This window comes from Stegostoma tigrinum, chromosome 1 (assembly GCF_030684315.1).
Source record: "Stegostoma tigrinum isolate sSteTig4 chromosome 1, sSteTig4.hap1, whole genome shotgun sequence".
NCBI lineage: Eukaryota > Metazoa > Chordata > Chondrichthyes > Orectolobiformes > Stegostomatidae > Stegostoma > Stegostoma tigrinum.
In genome coordinates, this window is record NC_081354.1 from 11,141,873 (window position 1) to 11,159,309 (window position 17,437).

Below are 17,437 nucleotides of genomic sequence, written 5' to 3' on the forward strand. Positions count from 1 at the left end.
TTGACACTGCCCTGGTCTTTGCAAGGAAGGGATGGTATCAGTGGTTTGAGCTGCCAACAGCTCCACCATGCATTGTATCTTTCTACACAGTCACACACATTTCCACTTCAGCAGCTGTGGTGGCACACTCACCTAGGGCTAGGAAACCCTTGAATCAAATGCCAGTTCAAATTGATGTGGTACTATTTTGAAAAAGAGCAGTGAAGCTTACACTCAACCAGTGTCAAAAAGAGATTATTTGCTTTTGCTGTTTATTGAATTTGAGCGCACGTGAATTAGCTGCTTCAGTTGTCTACAGTCAAATGAAAGACCTACATTAATATAATGTTTCTTACAACCTCTCAGTGCCAAAAGGGCCAATGAAGTACTTTTGCAATGTAGTCACTATTGTAATTTAGGCACAATGGGGACAATAAAAATGGTCATTAACTCTGTTTTTATTCTAGAGATTTTTGATAACAATTTATTCATAAAGATTTGTAAAATTATAATTCATAACAATTCAAATGTGACTTTATCAAAGTTGCTACATAGTTCAAATTCATTCCATGTAGTGCATTTCAGTCTGAGTTGCCTCAATGCAATCACAATTACAATTACACATTGCATTTCATCTTTCCATTTTAAAAACAACTGGAGTAAAAATTAAAAATTATGTCCATGACGAATGCAATTCAGTATTGAGACTGTATGCCTAATAGCAAAGTCTATTAATGCACAATTAGCTGCATCTGGATTTTCAATTAGCCACACCTCGCCACTGGCTATCACATTAAACAACAATGGTTTATCAAGTAATTTTCCCCCCCCCCCCTTTCTAGGAGGATGAGCCGGCTTCAACAGAAAGCAGCAACTGCTGATATAGTCACAAATCTCACTTGAGAGTTCTAAGATTGGTCTCTAAGTTAGTCAGGTAACATGAATACGTAATGATCCAGGAAAGCAGAAGGTAATAACCGAGTACTTGCACTACATCAGCATATAGTTAAAGCTGGAAGAGGGCTTTTGTGGTACAGTGGTAGTTCCCTGTCTCTAGGCCAAGAGGCCTGGGTTCTTGTGGCACTTGCTCCAGAAGTGTGTAACAACATCTCTGAACATGTTTGATTAGAAAATATTTATTATTAAAGCTATCACTCCAAACCCATTTAAGTAAGTCTGAGAGCTGAACAGAGATCCCAGCCTATTAGAATTCCTATTGTGGATAATTTGAATTAAGTGTTTGCATGTCTGTAGCATTTGATAACACAAACAAAGCAACAGAAATTATTTACTACAGATCAGAGTTTTAAATAAGCATTAAACAATTATGTCCTCACCAAATACCTATTCTCTATGCTGGAAACTTTTCCAGCCACTTACAGCTGGGAAATGGGGAAACAATAGCAATTTAAAGAGGCCTCACACATTTCAGTGAAGTCAATCCTTCACTAAATCAATTTCAAATATTCCCAAACTCATTATTTTCTAGTGCAAGGCTACAAAGCATGTTGCCCATGCAGAGTTAATAAGTCACCTGGATTTGCATTCATAAAGGAGTCAGCACAAGCTAATGACAAAAGCAAAAGTTGCTGGAAAAGCTCAGCAGGTCTGGCAGCATTTGTGAAGGCGAAAAGAGAGTTAACATTTCGGGACTGGTCACCCCTCCTCAGAACTCATAAGCACAAACTAATGAGTTATGTTTCTCATTCATAAAAAAAACTATTGGCCTCTTGCTTCCATACTAGTGTCTTGGCACAAATGACAACATGAAGCAAGAAACAAGCAAATAGAATACAAGGAATGTACACACCATCTGCTCTTAAGTGCATAAACAGGCAAGGGTTAGTGAAGGATATTCTAACTTTGCTTCATGTTCAACATATGAAACGTAAAGGTCAGTTGACCAGCATTTGGTATTAGTTACAATTAGGAGTGTCATACAGATATAAAATCCCAAATGCCTTCGGGATATAAACATTTGAAATTAGAACTCTAAGTGCAGCTACTAAAATAACTTGGAACATTTAGATGATGGAGTAATTATCTGCTTTCATCCCTCTTACTTTTCATTTTCCCTGCTTGCTGATTGCTCGTCCTTTCCTTCTCTAAGCAGCTATGCACTTACTTTTGTTTTCCTGTCTTGAATTCCATGTTTCCACTTGCCTTCTTACCCTGAGGACCGATAAGATGCTTTATGTCGGACCAAAAGCTTTACTGCTTTCTTTACATCAGTGAGGCTTTGGTAAACTTTTACATGATTTCAAATCTCAACGACTTGCCCAAGATTTACTCGTTTCAGTTTCAAAGTCAACTACTTCCAAAAGATGCAAGTTAACACAGTTCTACATGTCTAAATAGGGTTAAATACCAATGATCATAAAAAGTTCACTTGATACCAGCAATCCTCCTCATAAACATTGAAAAGGTTGAATATGCTTCACTTTTGATGGTTTGAAATTCCCACAATGGGCTTTGCATGAAAACTTCTAATTGGCTGCACAGGTGATTACTGGCAGTGGTTAAAATTTAAAATGAAAAGAATGTCATGGTGATTCGGTGTTTGGGACAGTTGGTTATGTGTGATAACTCTTCTGGAAACAAGAAGAACGAAGAAGCGAAGTTGCAAAATGATCATTTAAGATGAAACATGCCACACAGAACTCTCAGACGGAATTCAGCCTCTGAGCACCTATTGGAGGTTGCATTCAGCATTAGTGTCAAGGTCTTACAAACAAAACAGCTCAAAAGTCCTGAGTCTGGAGGAAGAGAAAATGCTTCCTAATTAGCCTAACTGGACCAATACCAAAGCACAATTTTGCCAGTAGGACAGCCAATCAGTGGTGTCCACTTGAGAAACGATGAAGCTACTACGCTCCTGATCTCACCCCAAATCACCCACACAAAATATATTCATATTGATCCATGTTGCTCCTTTTTTGTTCATTCGTGGGATGCTGGGTCACTGGTGAGACTAGCACGTACAGTCCATCACTAATTTCCCAATGGGCAGTTAAAAGTCAACCACATTAGTATGGGTTTGGAGTCACATTTTGGTCAGACTAGTAAGGACAGCAGTTTCTGAAGGGTTCTGCTGACAATCGACAATGGATTATTGGCATCATTAGACTCTTAATTCCAGATTTTTGTTGTTTTCAATTTCTAACATTTGCCCACAGTGTGAATCAAACTCAAGTTCCCACAACTTATTAAAAGTTCTGAGGGTCAACGGACCCGAAACGTTAACTCCATTTTCTCCTTCACAGATGCTGCCAGACCTGCTGAGCTTTGCCAGCAACCTTGTTTTTTTTCCCCAGAACTTATTTGTTATTTAACCTAATTTTATAAACAATCTGTTCAGAGATGTTGTTACACATCTCTGGAGCGGATGGGAGTTGAACTTGGGTCTGCTGGTCCAGGGGTAGGGACACTACTAGTGTGCCACAAGAAGGGCTAGGTCTCTAGGTATCATTTCCCCTACTGATGGATCTTTACACTGAGATAATTAAGGAATTACATACAGTCATAAATGTATCGTTCACAACCGTAGCTTGGCCCAAAATGCTTTACAGCTTTTGACGTGTTATTGCTGTTGCACCACAGGAAACCCTGCAGCCAATTTGCTTGGGCTATTGGACACTCTTTAGATAATTTCATTAGATCACTTGCTTTCTGTGCCATTAATTGAGGGATGAATTTGGACCAGGCTACCAGGATCATTCGACAGGTTAATTAGAAAATATGTATATCAAAATTTACCGATGACACTAAACCAGTTGGGAATGTAAGTTTTTAAGAAAGATTCAAGGAAACCTCAAGCTGACCTAGACAAGTGGATTTTATAATAACATGGCAGATGGAATGAAATGTAATTTAAAATATGAGGCTATTGACTTTGGTAGGGAAAAAAAGGCAGAATCTCTCTCAAGTAATGAGAGGTTGGGAAGTGCTGGTATCCAAAAGGACCTATGTCTCCTTGTTCATGAGTCACTAAATGCTAGAATGCAGATGCAACCGGTGAGGCAGGCAAATCATGTATTGGCCTTCATCGCAAGGGAGCTTACGCACTGGAAGAAATTAGTCTTGCTGCAGTTGTGTATAGCCTTTGTGAAAATGCATCTGGATTATTTATGTGGATGTTTGCTCTCCTTATCTTATAAAGAAAAAGATATGCTTGCCATTGTGAAAATGTAACAGAAGTTCACCTGGGATAGTGGGCCACCTTATGAGAAAGTAATGGGGAGACTAGCTCTGCATCTTCTAAAGTTTGAAGAATAAGGAGTGATCTGACTGTAACATAAAACGTTCTTCACGGACATGACATTGGAATGTAGATAGGACATTTCCCTAGGCTGGTAGGTCTAGAACCAGCGCACAATCTCAGAATAAGTGGCAGACCAATCAAGACTGAGATGAAGAGGAATTTCTTTGCTCAGTGGTGAAACTTTGGAATCCTCTTGCCCAGAAAACTGTGGAAGCTCAATCATGAAGAACATTCAAGGCAAAAATTATTAGATTTCTGGAGAATTATGACATTAAGGGATATGGGGATAGCTTGGGTAAGTGACATTGAGGTGGATGGTCAGCCATAATCTAACATAATGGCAGAGTAGGGTTGAAGAAGTGTTCCTGCTTCCATGTTCCTACATTTGCCCCACCTGTCAGCAGAGCTAGTTTATCCTAAAATATTTCCTTCATCATACTTTCTTTCTTATCAAAATGTCTCAAATTTCTTATTTCAAAAAATCATTCCTACTGTGGAAACTGTACAATGTTCTTTGCATGAACAAATAATAAAAATTAAGCTTTGTAAGCTAAGGTTTAAAGAGTCTGACATCTTTACTGCAATACAGTCACATTAATTTACAACAGAAATTGTCAAGTGTTCTGCTTGCAGGGAATAAAAGTTAGCTAAAAACTTATCCTGCAATTGCTTTATATTTTAACATGATAAACATAATCATAAAAAGTCATGAACACAGCCCAGTCCATTAAGCAAACCACCTTCCATCCATTGACTCCAACTATACTTCTTGCTGTCTCGAGAAAGCAACCAACATAATCAAAAGATTCAGGAACAAAAACAGGAGTTGCTGGAAATGCTCAGAGTTAACATTTGGGGTCCAGTGACCATTCCTCAGTTCAGAGGATCACTAGATCCAAAACGTTAATCCTGATTTTTCATCACAGATGCTGCCAGACCTGCTGTGCATTTCCAGCAATTTCTGTTTTTCTTCCTGATTTAGAGCATCCACAGTTCTTACGGTTTTTAATAAATAATGACCACTTCCACCCTGGTTATACTCTCTTCTTCCGTTGGGTGGAAAATGTAAAACTTTGAATATATACGAATGGATTCAAGAACAGCTTCTTCCCTGCTGTTATCAGGCTTTTGAATGGGCCTCTTCAATGTTAATTCTGATCTCTCTTTCTCTGCACCCGTAACACTATTTATTCTGCATTCGGTTCTGACACCCTGATGCACTTTGTATGGTACGATCTGCCTGTTCAGCATTCAAAAATGACACTTTTCACTGTAGAAGTGACAACAATAAACAAAATCAAAAGAAAATGCTGTGAATACTGCAGCATCTGTGGAGAAAAAGTTAACATTTCAGTTCTGGAACCCTTCTCAAAATTAGGTTATAGTGCAGAAACATTAACCTGGCTTCTCTCTCGACACATGCTGTCAGACTTGAATATTTCCACCATTTTCTATTTTAATTCCAATTTCCAGTGTCTGCAATATTTTGTTTTTGTAACATACTTCAGTAGCAATAGCCCAAAATTACAACCTTTGGTTCTTACCCTGGTCTCCATTTACTGTTTTAGACTCATGCTACCCCTGGTTTCTAATTGAAGCTTAGCTCACATGTACAGCTCAGCTGAAGCTGACCATCCTTGCACATGTCCTGTCAATAAGATGGTTATCTTTCAACTCCAACACAATACCTGCCTCTACCTCTCTAACTACCTCACTCCAAATACAGCAGTGAATCTAATTTATGACTTCATTTTTAGATGAGAATTCTCTTCTTATTGGCCTGCATATTATCTCAAAACACTGTCCTTTTTAAAATTCATTCAAATGATAGGCACATGCTGGCAGGCACAGTGTTTATTGTCCATCCTAATTGCTCTGAAGACAGTGGTGGTGATCTGTGTCCTTGAACTGCTGCCGCCCATGAGCTGTAGGTTGAGCTTTAGGAAAGAATTCCTGGATTTTAATTCTGCAAAACTGACGGAATGGTGATCATATTCCCAAGACAGGAGGGGGGAGTGGCTTGGAGTAAAACTTGCCAGTGTAGTGTTCTCATGTAGCTGCCATCTCTTTCCTTCTAGAAGCCTGTGGTTATGGCTTTGAGGCATCCCTGGTGAATTTCTGCGGTGCACATTGCAGATAGTACATACTGCTGCTACTATGCATCTGTGTGGATGGAGTGAGTGTTTGTGGATGTAGTGTCAAACAAATGGGCTGCTTTATCCTGGGTGCTGTCAAGTTTAAGTGCTGGCAGAGCTGTGCTCATCCAGTCTTGTGGGGTGAATTCTATCATTACTCCTGATTTGTGTCTTGTAGATGGCAGACAGGCTTTGGAAAGTTAGGAGTTGAGTTACTGGCTGCAGGATTGGAGTAACAAAAGCTGAGAGAGGCTCTGATAGATGTATATGTTTATGAAGAGTACAGATAGGACAGAGACTTAAAATCCCATTCCAGCTGGAGTACATTTAGAAACTGCCTCCTTGCCCTACCCATGCTGGAGATCATGTCCCTGTGGGTTGAATCTGCCTTCATTCAGTGAAATCGAGAAGTTGGTGTTTTTCAATGCAAACTTACTGCTTGAAATTGAGATTGTCCTTCTCAATGTCATTGATGCTGATGAGAACCAGAATTGTTCCTATGTGACTAATCAGTGTGGCACTCCCCACCAGGGTCTCAATTCCAGGAAGAAAATATCAGACGGTACTTTCCAAATATAGTCACTGCACCACCTAATTTGGCATATCTTCCTGAACACCAGATGCCATTACCTCTATTAATCTTTTCATCATCACTGCTGTAGCTTAGTGACAAACACTGCAAAAAAAAACTGAGTCACATCTAACTGAAGAATTCCAAACCAGTAGTTACAATACAGGTCATGTTCCAATGTGACCCATATGGACTTCTGTCACGGATATGAGGGGAACAGCTGCAAACGCAGCATGGAGCCCCAAAACAGACGGTCACCTTACGCTGGGTGCAGCAGTTCAAATACAGGAATCCAACAACCATGGAATTGGAAATGCACTGGGAAATTTACTCAAGTATACAGACATCTTTTAATTAGCATCCGGAATATTCTTAAGTTCTGGCTGAGCACCCAGCAGCTATTGATGTCCATAGGACATGTGAAAGCCGTTGCTTTATTAGAAATGACAGCAAATCCACAGTAATGGTTAATGGACAAATTACTGGCCGAGACACCAGGCGTACTCCCCTGCTTTTCATCAAATATCAAGACTTAATCTTTACTGTACGCCTGATTCAGTTCACAGATCCGTAATTTATTGTCTCATCTGACGTACAATGAACGGTGCAGTACTTCCTCATTGGCACTGTACTAGAGAGGATCTGAAATGCACAATCTTCTGACTCTGAAACAAGAGGGTAACCAATGAGCTAACCTACCATGGGTAGGCAAATACCATCATCACTAAGACAAGAAAATTATACCAATCACAGTAAATGCAGTTTCAAATCACAAATCTCATCAGGCATGAGTGAAATACGTTGAGAAATAGCAAGAACTGCAGATGCTTGAGGAACACAGCAGGCCAAGCAGCATCAGGGGAGCAGCAAAGTTGACATTTCGGGTCAGGACCCATGTCTTCAGAAGGGTCCCAAACCAAAACGTCAACTTTCCTGATCCCCTGATGCTGCCTGGCCTGCAGTATTCCTCCAGCTCCACACTGTTATCTGAGATACACAGTGTAACTTTTTCTTCAGCAAAGATAGTCAAACCATGTGGACAAACCACAAATTAGCTGCTTTTATTGTCCAAATTGAGGACCATCTCTGGAACTTCAGCAAAAATGCTAAATTACAGCCAACATGTACACTGCAAGAATCCTCCAGACAGCTTTGTGATAAGTCCCCAGATAATGAGGTTTTATCTTGTTCGAAGGAAAAAATACTGGCCAGAGGTAGATGAGAAAACTGCTCTACTCTTATTCAAATAAAGAAATGGGATGTTTTTCACCTCCTTATAATATTTCACAGGAAGATAGTGCAGCATTCTGCCAGCACTGCACTAAACTGAACTGTAAAACTAGATTACGTGGTTTAGACTCTGTAATGGGCCTGATCCCATGATAATTTGTTTAGAGGCATGAGTGCAGCCAAAGCCAAACCTTCACAGCAATAAATATCATATCAAAACAATGTAGTTTTGGGTCAATGCAGAAGGAAGATTCAAGGAAGTCAAAGATAAAATCCAGGCACGAATAGTCAAAGAAAAAAGTTGCAAACAGGAAGAAAACTTTAAGAAGCAAAAATAGACTCAGTAAGAAGGTATGAAAGTATTAGGGAAAGTAAGAAGAAACGAATAAGAGTGATGGCAGAAGAGAAAGAGAGACACAAATATAGTGAGACAAGCTAATATTAAGTCAACATAGAGAATGCTGGAGAAACTCATGAGATCTGGCAACATCAGTGTAGTGATAAATACAATTCATCTTCAGAACTTCTGTTCTTTGGAACTGAGGTCATACAGATGTTGGCAGACCTTCTGAATTTCTCCAGCACTTTGTTTTTATTTCAGATCTTCAGCACTTGAGTATCAAGTAAACTGTCTTCTATATGCATCCACATCCTTCCTTAAACAAAGAGAATAAGATACCTAAAGAAAGCCAAGTTGACAGACAAGGTGAAAGTCAAAATCAGAGGAGCAAGGAATGAAACCAAGAAAACCTGCAGAACAAGCCTAGAAAGCCCATACCCAATTCTATCACATTAAAGGTGGACTCAACTAACTAAATTCGTTAGTTATCATGTAATCCTAGAGGTACAAATCAGGATTGTATCAGATTAATCTAGACATGTAACTGTGGGCGTGGTAATGTCTGGAACTGTATAAGAATCAATTATTAATGGCGAGTTCTGAATTTATGAGAAGTTTGTGTTTTCAAAAATAAAGTTGGTTGAGAGAGGTAACATTAATAAGCCTCTCGAGATTATAAACTACAGATTTTCTTCATTTGCGTAGCGGGCAGAAAAAAAATCCAGGCAACCTGTCAAAACTAGCTGGACGCTGAGATAGAAATTATGAAACATTAGTTGCTGCCAGCTGCATGAATGGGCGGAATGGCCTTCTCGAACCATAGAAATGAGATGTCATAGCACGGAATTAAATGGTTCTTTAAGGAGGTGGACGCAGCTGTATCCAGAGGCACCACCTTGTTCGAAAGGTGATTATATTATCATTCTTCAGCAACAATTTGCATTAACACAGCACCTTAAACATAATAAAACATTCCATTTTAGCTCACAAGCCTTATCAATCAAAGGAAGCGTCAAAGAATCATTAAATATGTAAAGCAAGGCGGCTAGTAGATAGAAATCACGGACAATTTATTTCCCAAGTTACAGCAACTTAACCTCATCCCTCAACACAGAGTCAGTTCCTTACCGTTTGTCTCTCTTCGGGAAGCAGCACGTCGCAGTGCACCAGTGCGAACTGGAATTTGTAGTTCTGCTCCAAATTCAAACAGAGCGCAGTTCCGGGCACGAGGAACTACAGGTACCGGAATGCTCTGCCAGAACGCGCCGAGGCCTTAATTCAAGCCCCCTCTCCAAGGCGAGGCGAATCGTTTTTCCTTCTTTCGGCGAACTAGTGCCCAATCGATGGGTCGTTTTGGATATGGACCGCCGGGATTTTTTTTGTTCCTGTGTACCCTGATGAGATGAGTTTGTATGTGATTGGCGGGTGTAAATGCCCGGTTTTAGGCAGGCGGCTATAGGGCAGCACGCGGAGTCTAACAGGACCCCTGCCGTGCGATGGTCGGAATTTGATGTGAGTAAAGCGCTGTGCTCCCCCCCCCCCCGCCCCCACTGTTCCCCCCCCCCCCGCCCCCACTGTTCCCCCCCCCCCCCGCCCCCACTGTTCCCCCCCCCCCCCGCCCCCACTGTTCCCCCCCCCCCCGCCCCCACTGTTCCCCCCGCCCCCACTGTTCCCCCCCCCCCCCGCCCCCACTGTTCCCCGCCCCCCACTGTTCCCCCCGCCCCCACTGTTCCCCCCCCCCGCCCCCACTGTTCCCCCCCCCGCCCCCACTGTTCCCCCCCCCCGCCCCCACTGTTCCCCCCCCCCGCCCCCACTGTTCCCCCCCGCCCCCACTGTTCCCCCCCCGCCCCCACTGTTCCCCCCCCCACTGTTCCCCCCCCCCACGCCCCCACTGTTCCCCCCCCCCCGCCCCCACTGTTCCCCCCCCCCACTGTTCCCCCCCCCCCGCCCCCACTGTTCCCCCCCCCCCGCCCCCACTGTTCCCCCCCCCCCCGCCCCCACTGTTCCCCCCCCCCGCCCCCACTGTTCCCCCCCCCCCCCGCCCCCACTGTTCCCCCCCCCCGCCCCCACTGTTCCCCCCCCCCGCCCCCACTGTTCCCCCCCCGCCCCCACTGTTCCCCCCCCCCCCCGCCCCCACTGTTCCCCCCCCCCCCGCCCCCACTGTTCCCCCCCCCCCCGCCCCCACTGTTCCCCCCCCCCCCGCCCCCACTGTTCCCCCCCCCCCGCCCCCGCTGTTCCCCCCCCGCCCCCGCTGTTCCCCCCCCGCCCCCGCTGTTCCCCCCCCGCCCCCCGCTGTTCCCCCCCCCCCGCCCCCGCTGTTCCCCCCCCCCCGCCGTTCCCCCCCCCCCGCCCCCGCTGTTCCCCCCCCCCACTGTTCCCCCCCCCGCCCCCGCTGTTCCCCCCCCCGCCCCCGCTGTTCCCCCCCCCCGCCCCCGCTGTTCCCCCCCCCCGCCCCCGCTGTTCCCCCCCCCGCTGTTCCCCCCCCCGCTGTTCCCCCCCCCCCGCCCCCGCTGTTCCCCCCCCCGCCCCCGCTGTTCCCCCCCCCGCCCCCGCTGTTCCCCCCCCCCGCCCCCGCTGTTCCCCCCCCCGCCCCCGCTGTTCCCCCCCCCGCCCCCGCTGTTCCCCCCCCCGCCCCCGCTGTTCTCCCCCCCCGCCCCCGCTGTTCCCCCCCCCGCTGTTCCCCCCCCCGCTGTTCCCCCCCCCCCGCCCCCGCTGTTCCCCCCCCCGCCCCCGCTGTTCCCCCCCCCCGCCCCCGCTGTTCCCCCCCCCCCCGCTGTTCCCCCCCCCCGCCCCCGCTGTTCCCCCCCCCCGCCCCCGCTGTTCCCCCCCCCCCGCCCCCGCTGTTCCCCCCCCCGCCCCCGCTGTTCCCCCCCCCGCCCCCGCTGTTCCCCCCCCCGCCCCCGCTGTTCCCCCCCCGCCCCCGCTGTTCCCCCCCGCCCCCGCTGTTCCCCCCCCCGCCCCCGCTGTTCCCCCCCGCCCCCGCTGTTCCCCCCCCCGCCCCGCTGTTCCCCCCCCGCCCCCGCTGTTCCCCCCCCCGCCCCCGCTGTTCCCCCCCCCGCCCCCGCTGTTCCCCCCCCCGCCCCCGCTGTTCCCCCCCCCCGCCCCCGCTGTTCCCCCCCCCGCCCCCGCTGTTCCCCCCCCCGCCCCCGCTGTTCCCCCCCCCCGCCCCCGCTGTTCCCCCCCCCGCCCCCGCTGTTCCCCGCCCCGCTGTTCCCCCCCCGCCCCCGCTGTTCCCCCCCCCGCCCCCGCTGTTCCCCCCCCCGCCCCCGCTGTTCCCCCCCCCCGCCCCCGCTGTTCCCCCCCGCCCCCGCTGTTCCCCCCCCCGCCCCCGCTGTTCCCCCCCCGCCCCCGCTGTTCCCCCCCCGCCCCCGCTGTTCCCCCCCGCCCCCGCTGTTCCCCCCCGCCCCCGCTGTTCCCCCCCGCCCCCGCTGTTCCCCCCCCCGCCCCCGCTGTTCCCCCCCCCGCCCCGCTGTTCCCCCCCCCGCCCCCGCTGTTCCCCCCCCCGCCCCCGCTGTTCCCCCCCCCCGCCCCCGCTGTTCCCCCCCCCCGCCCCCGCTGTTCCCCCCCCCCGCCCCCGCTGTTCCCCCCCCCGCCCCCGCTGTTCCCCCCCCCGCCCCCGCTGTTCCCCGCCCCCGCTGTTCCCCCCCCCGCCCCCGCTGTTCCCCCCCCCGCCCCCGCTGTTCCCCCCCCCGCCCCCGCTGTTCCCCCCCCCGCCCCCGCTGTTCCCCGCCCCCGCTGTTCCCCGCCCCCACTGTTCCCCCACCCCCGCCCCCACTGTTCCCCCACCCCCCGCCCCCACTGTTCTCCCCCCCCGCCCCCACTGTCCCCCCCCCCCCGCCCCCACTGTCCCCCCCCGCCCCCACTGTCCCCCCCCGCCCCCACTGTCCCCCCCCCCACTGTCCCCCCCCCCACTGTCCCCCCCCCGCCCCCACTGTCCCCCCCCCCGCCCCCACTGTCCCCCCCCCCCGCCCCCACTGTCCCCCCCCCCGCCCCCACTCGCACTGTTTTTCCCCCCCCGCCCCCACTCGCACTGTTTTCCCCCCCCCGCCCCCACTCGCACTGTTTTCCCCCCCCCGCCCCCACTCGCACTGTTTCCCCCCCCCGCCCCCACTCGCACTGTTTTCCCCCCCCCGCCCCCACTCGCACTGTTTCCCCCCCGCCCCCACTCGCACTGTTTCCCCCCCGCCCCCACTCGCACTGTTTCCCCCCCCCCGCCCCCACTCGCACTGTTTCCCCCCCCCGCCCCCACTCGCACTGTTTCCCCCCCCGCACTGTTTCCCCCCCCCGCCCCCACTCGCACTGTTTCCCCCCCCCCCGCCCCCACTCGCACTGTTTCCCCCCCCCCGCCCCCACTCGCACTGTTTCCCCCCCCCGCACTGTTTCCCCCCCCCCGCCCCCACTCGCACTGTTCCCCCCCCCCGCCCCCACTCGCACTGTCCCCTCCCCCCCCCCCCCGGCCCCATCCCCCCCCCCCCGGCCCCATCCCCCCCCCGGCCCCATCCCCCCCCGGCCCCATCCCCCCCCCGTTCTCCCCCCCCCCGGCCCCATCCCCCCCCCCGGCCCCATTCTCCCCCCCCCCCGGCCCCATTCCCCCTTCCCCCCCCCGGCCCGATCCCCCCCCCCCCCCGGCCCCATCCCGGCCCCATCCCCCCCCCCGGCCCCCATCCTCCCCCCCCCCCATCCCGGCCCCATCCCCCCCCCCCCCGGCCCCATCCCCCCCCATCCCCCCCCCCCCCCGGCCCCATCCCCCCTCCCCCTTCCCCCCCCCCCCGGCCCCATCCCACCTCCCCCTCCCCTCCCCCATCCCTCCCCTCCCCCCGGGCCCCATCCCTCCCCTCCCCCCGGGCCCCATCCCTCCCCTCCCCTCCCCTCCCCCCCCCTCCCCTCCCCCCCCCACTCTCCCCCCGGCCCCATCCCCCCCTCCCCCCCCGGCCCCATCCCCCCTCCCCCTTCCCCCCCCCCCCGGCCCCATCCCACCTCCCCCTCCCCTCCCCCATCCCTCCCCTCCCCCCGAGCCCCATCCCACCCCTCCCCCCGGGCCCCATCCCTCCCCTCCCCTCCCCTCCCCCCCCCTCCCCCCCCCCACTCTCCCCCCGGCCCCTTCCCCCCCTTCCCCCAGGCCCATCCCCCCCTCCCCCCCCGGCCCCATCCCCCCCCCCATCCCCCCCCCCCCGGCCCCATCCCCCCCCCCGGCCCCATCCCCCCCCCCGGCCCCCATCCCCCCCTCGGCCCATCCCCCCCTCTCCCCCGGCCCCATCCCCCCCCTCCCCCATCCCCCCTCTCCTCCGCCCCATCTCCCCCCCCCCCATCCCCCCTCTCCCCCCCCCCATCCCCCCTCTCCCCCCCCCCATCCCCCCTCTCCCCCCCCCCCCGGCCCCTCTCCCCCCCCCCCGGCCCCCTCTCTCCCCCCCCCCCCGGCCCCCTCTCTCCCCCCCCCCCCCCCGGCCCCCTCTCCCCCCCGGGCCCCCTCTCCCCCCCGGGCCCCCTCTCCCCCCTCCCCCCGGCCCCTCTCCCCCCGGCCCCCTCTCCCCCCCCGGCCCCCTCTCCCCCCCTCTCCCCCCCTCTCCTCCCCCCCTCCCCCCTCCCCCCCCTCCCCCCCCTCCCCCCTCCCCCCCCTCCCCCCCCCTCCCCTCCCCCCCTCCCCTCCCCCCCTCCCCTCCCCCCCTCCCCTCCCCCCTCCCACTGTCCCCCCCCCCGGCCCCCCTCCCACTGTCCCCCCTCCCGGCCCCCCTCCCACTGTCCCCCCTCCCACTGTCCCCCCTCCCACTGTCCCCCCTCCCACTGTCCCCCCTCCCACTGTCCCCCCCCCGGCCCCCTCCCACTGTCCCCCCCCTCCCACTGTCCCCCCCCCTCCCACTGTCCCCCCCCCTCCCACTGTCCCCCCCCTCCCACTGTCCCCCCCCCTCCCACTGTCCCCCCCTCCCACTGTCCCCCCCCGCCCACTGTCCCCCCCCGCCCACTGTCCCCCCCCGCCCACTGTCCCCCCCCGCCCACTGTCCCCCCCCGCCCACTGTCCCTCCCCGCCCACTGTCCCTCCCCCCTCTCCCACTGTCCCTCCCCCCTCTCCCACTGTCTCCCCCCCCTCTCCCACTGTCCCCCCCCTCTTCCACTGTCCCCCCCCCACTCTCCCACTGTCCCCCCCCCACTCTCCCACTGTCTCCCCCCCCCTCCCACTGTCCCCCCCCTCCCACTGTCCCCCCCCCTCCCACTGTCCCCCCCTCCCACTCGTCCCCCCCTCCCACTCGTCCCCCCCCTCCCACTCGTCCCCCCCCTCCCACTCGTCCCCCCCACCCCACTCTCCCCCCCCCCCACTCTCCCCCCCCCCCCCACTCTCCCCCCCCCCCACTCTCTCCCCCCCCCCACTCTCTCCCCCCCCCCACTCTCTCCCCCCCCCCCACTCTCTCCCCCCCCCCCACTCTCTCCCCCCCCCCACTCTCCCCACTCCCACTGTCCCCCCCCGCCCCCCCCCCACTGTCCCCCCCCCCCACTGTCCCCCCCCCCACTGTCCCCCCCCCACTGTCCCCCCCCCCCACTGTCCCCCCCCCACTGTCCCCCACTCCCACTGTCCCCCCCCACTCCCACTGTCCCCCCCCCACTCCACTGTCCCCCCCCCACTCCCACTGTCCCCCCCCCCACTCCCACTGTCCCCCCCCCACTCCCACTGTCCCCCCCCGCCCCCACTGTCCCCCCCCGCCCCCACTCCACTGTCCCCCCCCCCCCCCGGCCCCATCCCTCCCCCCTCCCCCCCCCCCCCCGGCCCCATCCCCATTCCCCCTCTCCCCCCCCCGGCCCCATACCCCCCCCAGCCCCCCCCCGGCCCCATCCCCCCCCTCCGGCCCCATCCCCCCCCCGGCCCCCCCCATCCCCCCCCGGCCCCCCCCATCCCCCCCCCATCCCCCCCCCATCCCCCCCCTCCCCCGGCCCATCCCCCCCCTCCCCCGGCCCCATCCCCCCCCTCCCCATCCCCCCCCTCCCCCCCCATCCCCCCCGGCCCCCTCCCCCCCCATCCCCCCCCCGGCCCCATCCCCCCCCCGGCCCCATCCCCCCCCCGGCCCCATCTCCCCCCCGGCCCCATCTCCCCCCCCCCCCCGGCCGCATCCCCCCATCTCCCCCCCCCTCCGGCCCCATCCCCCCCCCTCCGGCCCATCCCCCCCCCCTCCGGCCCCATCCCCCCCCCGGCCCCCCCCCATCCCCCCCCGGCCCCATCCCCCCTCCCCCCCGGCCCCATCCCCATCCCCCCTCCCCCCCGGCCCCATCCCCCGGCCCCATCCCCCCCCCCCCCATCCCCCCCCATCCCCCTCCCCCCCCATCCCCCCCCCCCCGGCCCCCTCCCCCCCCATCCCCATCCCCCCATCCCCCCCCGGCCCCATCCCCCCCCCCCCCCGGCCCCATCCCTGCCCCATCCCCCCCCCCCCCCCCGGCCGCATCTCCCCACCCCCCCCGGCCGCATCCCCCCATCTCCCCACCCCCCCCGGCCCCATCCCTCCCCCCCCCATCCCCCCTCCCTCCCCCCCCCCCCTCTCACCCCGGCCCCATTCCCCCGGCCCCATCCCCCCTCTCCCCCCGGCCCCATCCCCCCTCTCCCCCCCGGCCCCATCCCCCCCTGTCCCCCCGGCCCCAATCCCCCCTCTCCCCCCCCGCCCCCATCCCCCCCCCAGCCCCATCCCCCCCGCCCCCATCCCCCCCCCCCCGGCCCCCCTCCCACTGTCCCCCCCCCCGGCCCCCTTCCCACTGTCCCCCCCCGGCCCCCTCCCACTGTCTCTCCCCCCGTCTCCCACTGTCCCCCCCCCCCTCCCACTGTCCCCCCCCCACTCTCCCACTGTCCCCCCCCCCACTCTCCCACTGTCCCCCCCCGCCCCCACTCCCACTGTCCCCCGGCCCCATCCCTCCCCCCCCCCCCCCCCGGCCCCATCCCCATTCCCATCCCCCCCCCGGCCCCATCCCCCCCCCGGCCCCATCCCCCCCCCCCCGGCCTCCCCCTTCCCCCCCCGGCCCCATCCCCATCCCCATCCGCCCCCCCCCGGCCCCATCCGCCCCCCCCCCCCGGCCCCATCCCCCCCCCCGGCCCATCCCCCCCCCTCCCCCGGCCCCATCCCCCCCCTCCCCCGGCCCCATCCCCCCCTCCCCCCCCTCCACCCCCCATCCCCCCCGGCCCCCCCCACCCCACCCCCCCCCCCGGCCCCCCCCCCCCCGGCCCCATCCCTCCCCCCCTCCCCCCCCCCCCCGGCCCCATCCCCCCTCCCCCTCCCCTCCCCCCCGGCCCCATCCCTCCCCTCCCCCGGGCCCCATCCCTCCCCTCCCCTCCCCCACCCCCCCCCGGCCCCCTCCCCCCCCCCCGGCCCCATCCCCCCTCTTCCCCCCCCCGCCCCCATCCCCCCCCCCGCCCCCCCCCCCGGCCCCATCCCCCCTCTCCATCCCCCCTCTCCCCGGCCCCATCCCCCCTCTCCCCGGCCCCATCCCCCCTCTCCCCCGGCCCCATCCCCACTCTCCCCCCTCCCCCCTCCCCCCCGGCCCCATCCCCCCTCCCCCCTCCCCCCCGGCCCCATCCCCCCTCCCCCCCCTCCCCCTCCCCCTTCCCCCCGGCCCCCTCCCCCCTTCCCCCCCGGCCCCCTCCCCCCTTCCCCCCCGGCCCCCTCCCCCCTTCCCCCCGGCCCCCTCCCCCCTTCCCCCCCGGCGCCCTCCCCCCTTCCCCCCCGGCCCCATCCCCCCTTCCCCCGGCCCCATCCCCCCTCTCCCCCCTCCCCCCTCCCCTCCGGCCCCATCCCCCCTCCCCTCCCCCCTCCCCCCCGGCCCCCTCCCCCCTCCAACCCCGGCCCCCTCCAACCCCGGCCCCCTCCCCCCCGGCCCCCTCCCCCCCGGCCCCATCCCCCCTCTCCCCCCTCCCCCTCCCCTCCGGCCCCATCCCCCCTCCCCTCCCCCCC

General features: G+C 58.1%; 2 protein-coding genes across 7 annotated transcripts in view; one reads left to right on the top strand and one right to left on the bottom strand.

Annotated features, from left to right (window-relative positions):
* The window catches only part of tbck (TBC1 domain containing kinase), a 187,913-nt gene extending 178,234 nt beyond the window's left edge, over positions 1-9,679 (bottom strand). For 2 of the 5 annotated variants that reach the window (XM_059651525.1, XM_048541941.2), the window contains exon 1: positions 9,505-9,619. The gene's annotated coding sequence lies outside the window, so the exon portion shown is untranslated. The other 3 variants (XM_048541931.2, XM_048541957.2, XM_048541949.2) reach the window with 3 other exon arrangements.
* A 143-nt stretch (positions 9,680-9,822) lies between these two features.
* The window catches only part of aimp1a (aminoacyl tRNA synthetase complex interacting multifunctional protein 1a), a 68,398-nt gene continuing 60,783 nt past the window's right edge, over positions 9,823-17,437 (top strand). Inside the window, exon 1 of one of the 2 annotated variants that reach the window (XM_048531931.2) lies at positions 9,823-10,028. In XM_048531931.2, coding sequence (XP_048387888.1) covers positions 10,027-10,028 — 2 coding nt within the window. In that variant the 5' untranslated portion in view covers positions 9,823-10,026. The remainder of the gene's footprint in view (positions 10,029-17,437) is intronic. The other variant, XM_048531912.1, reaches the window with a different exon arrangement.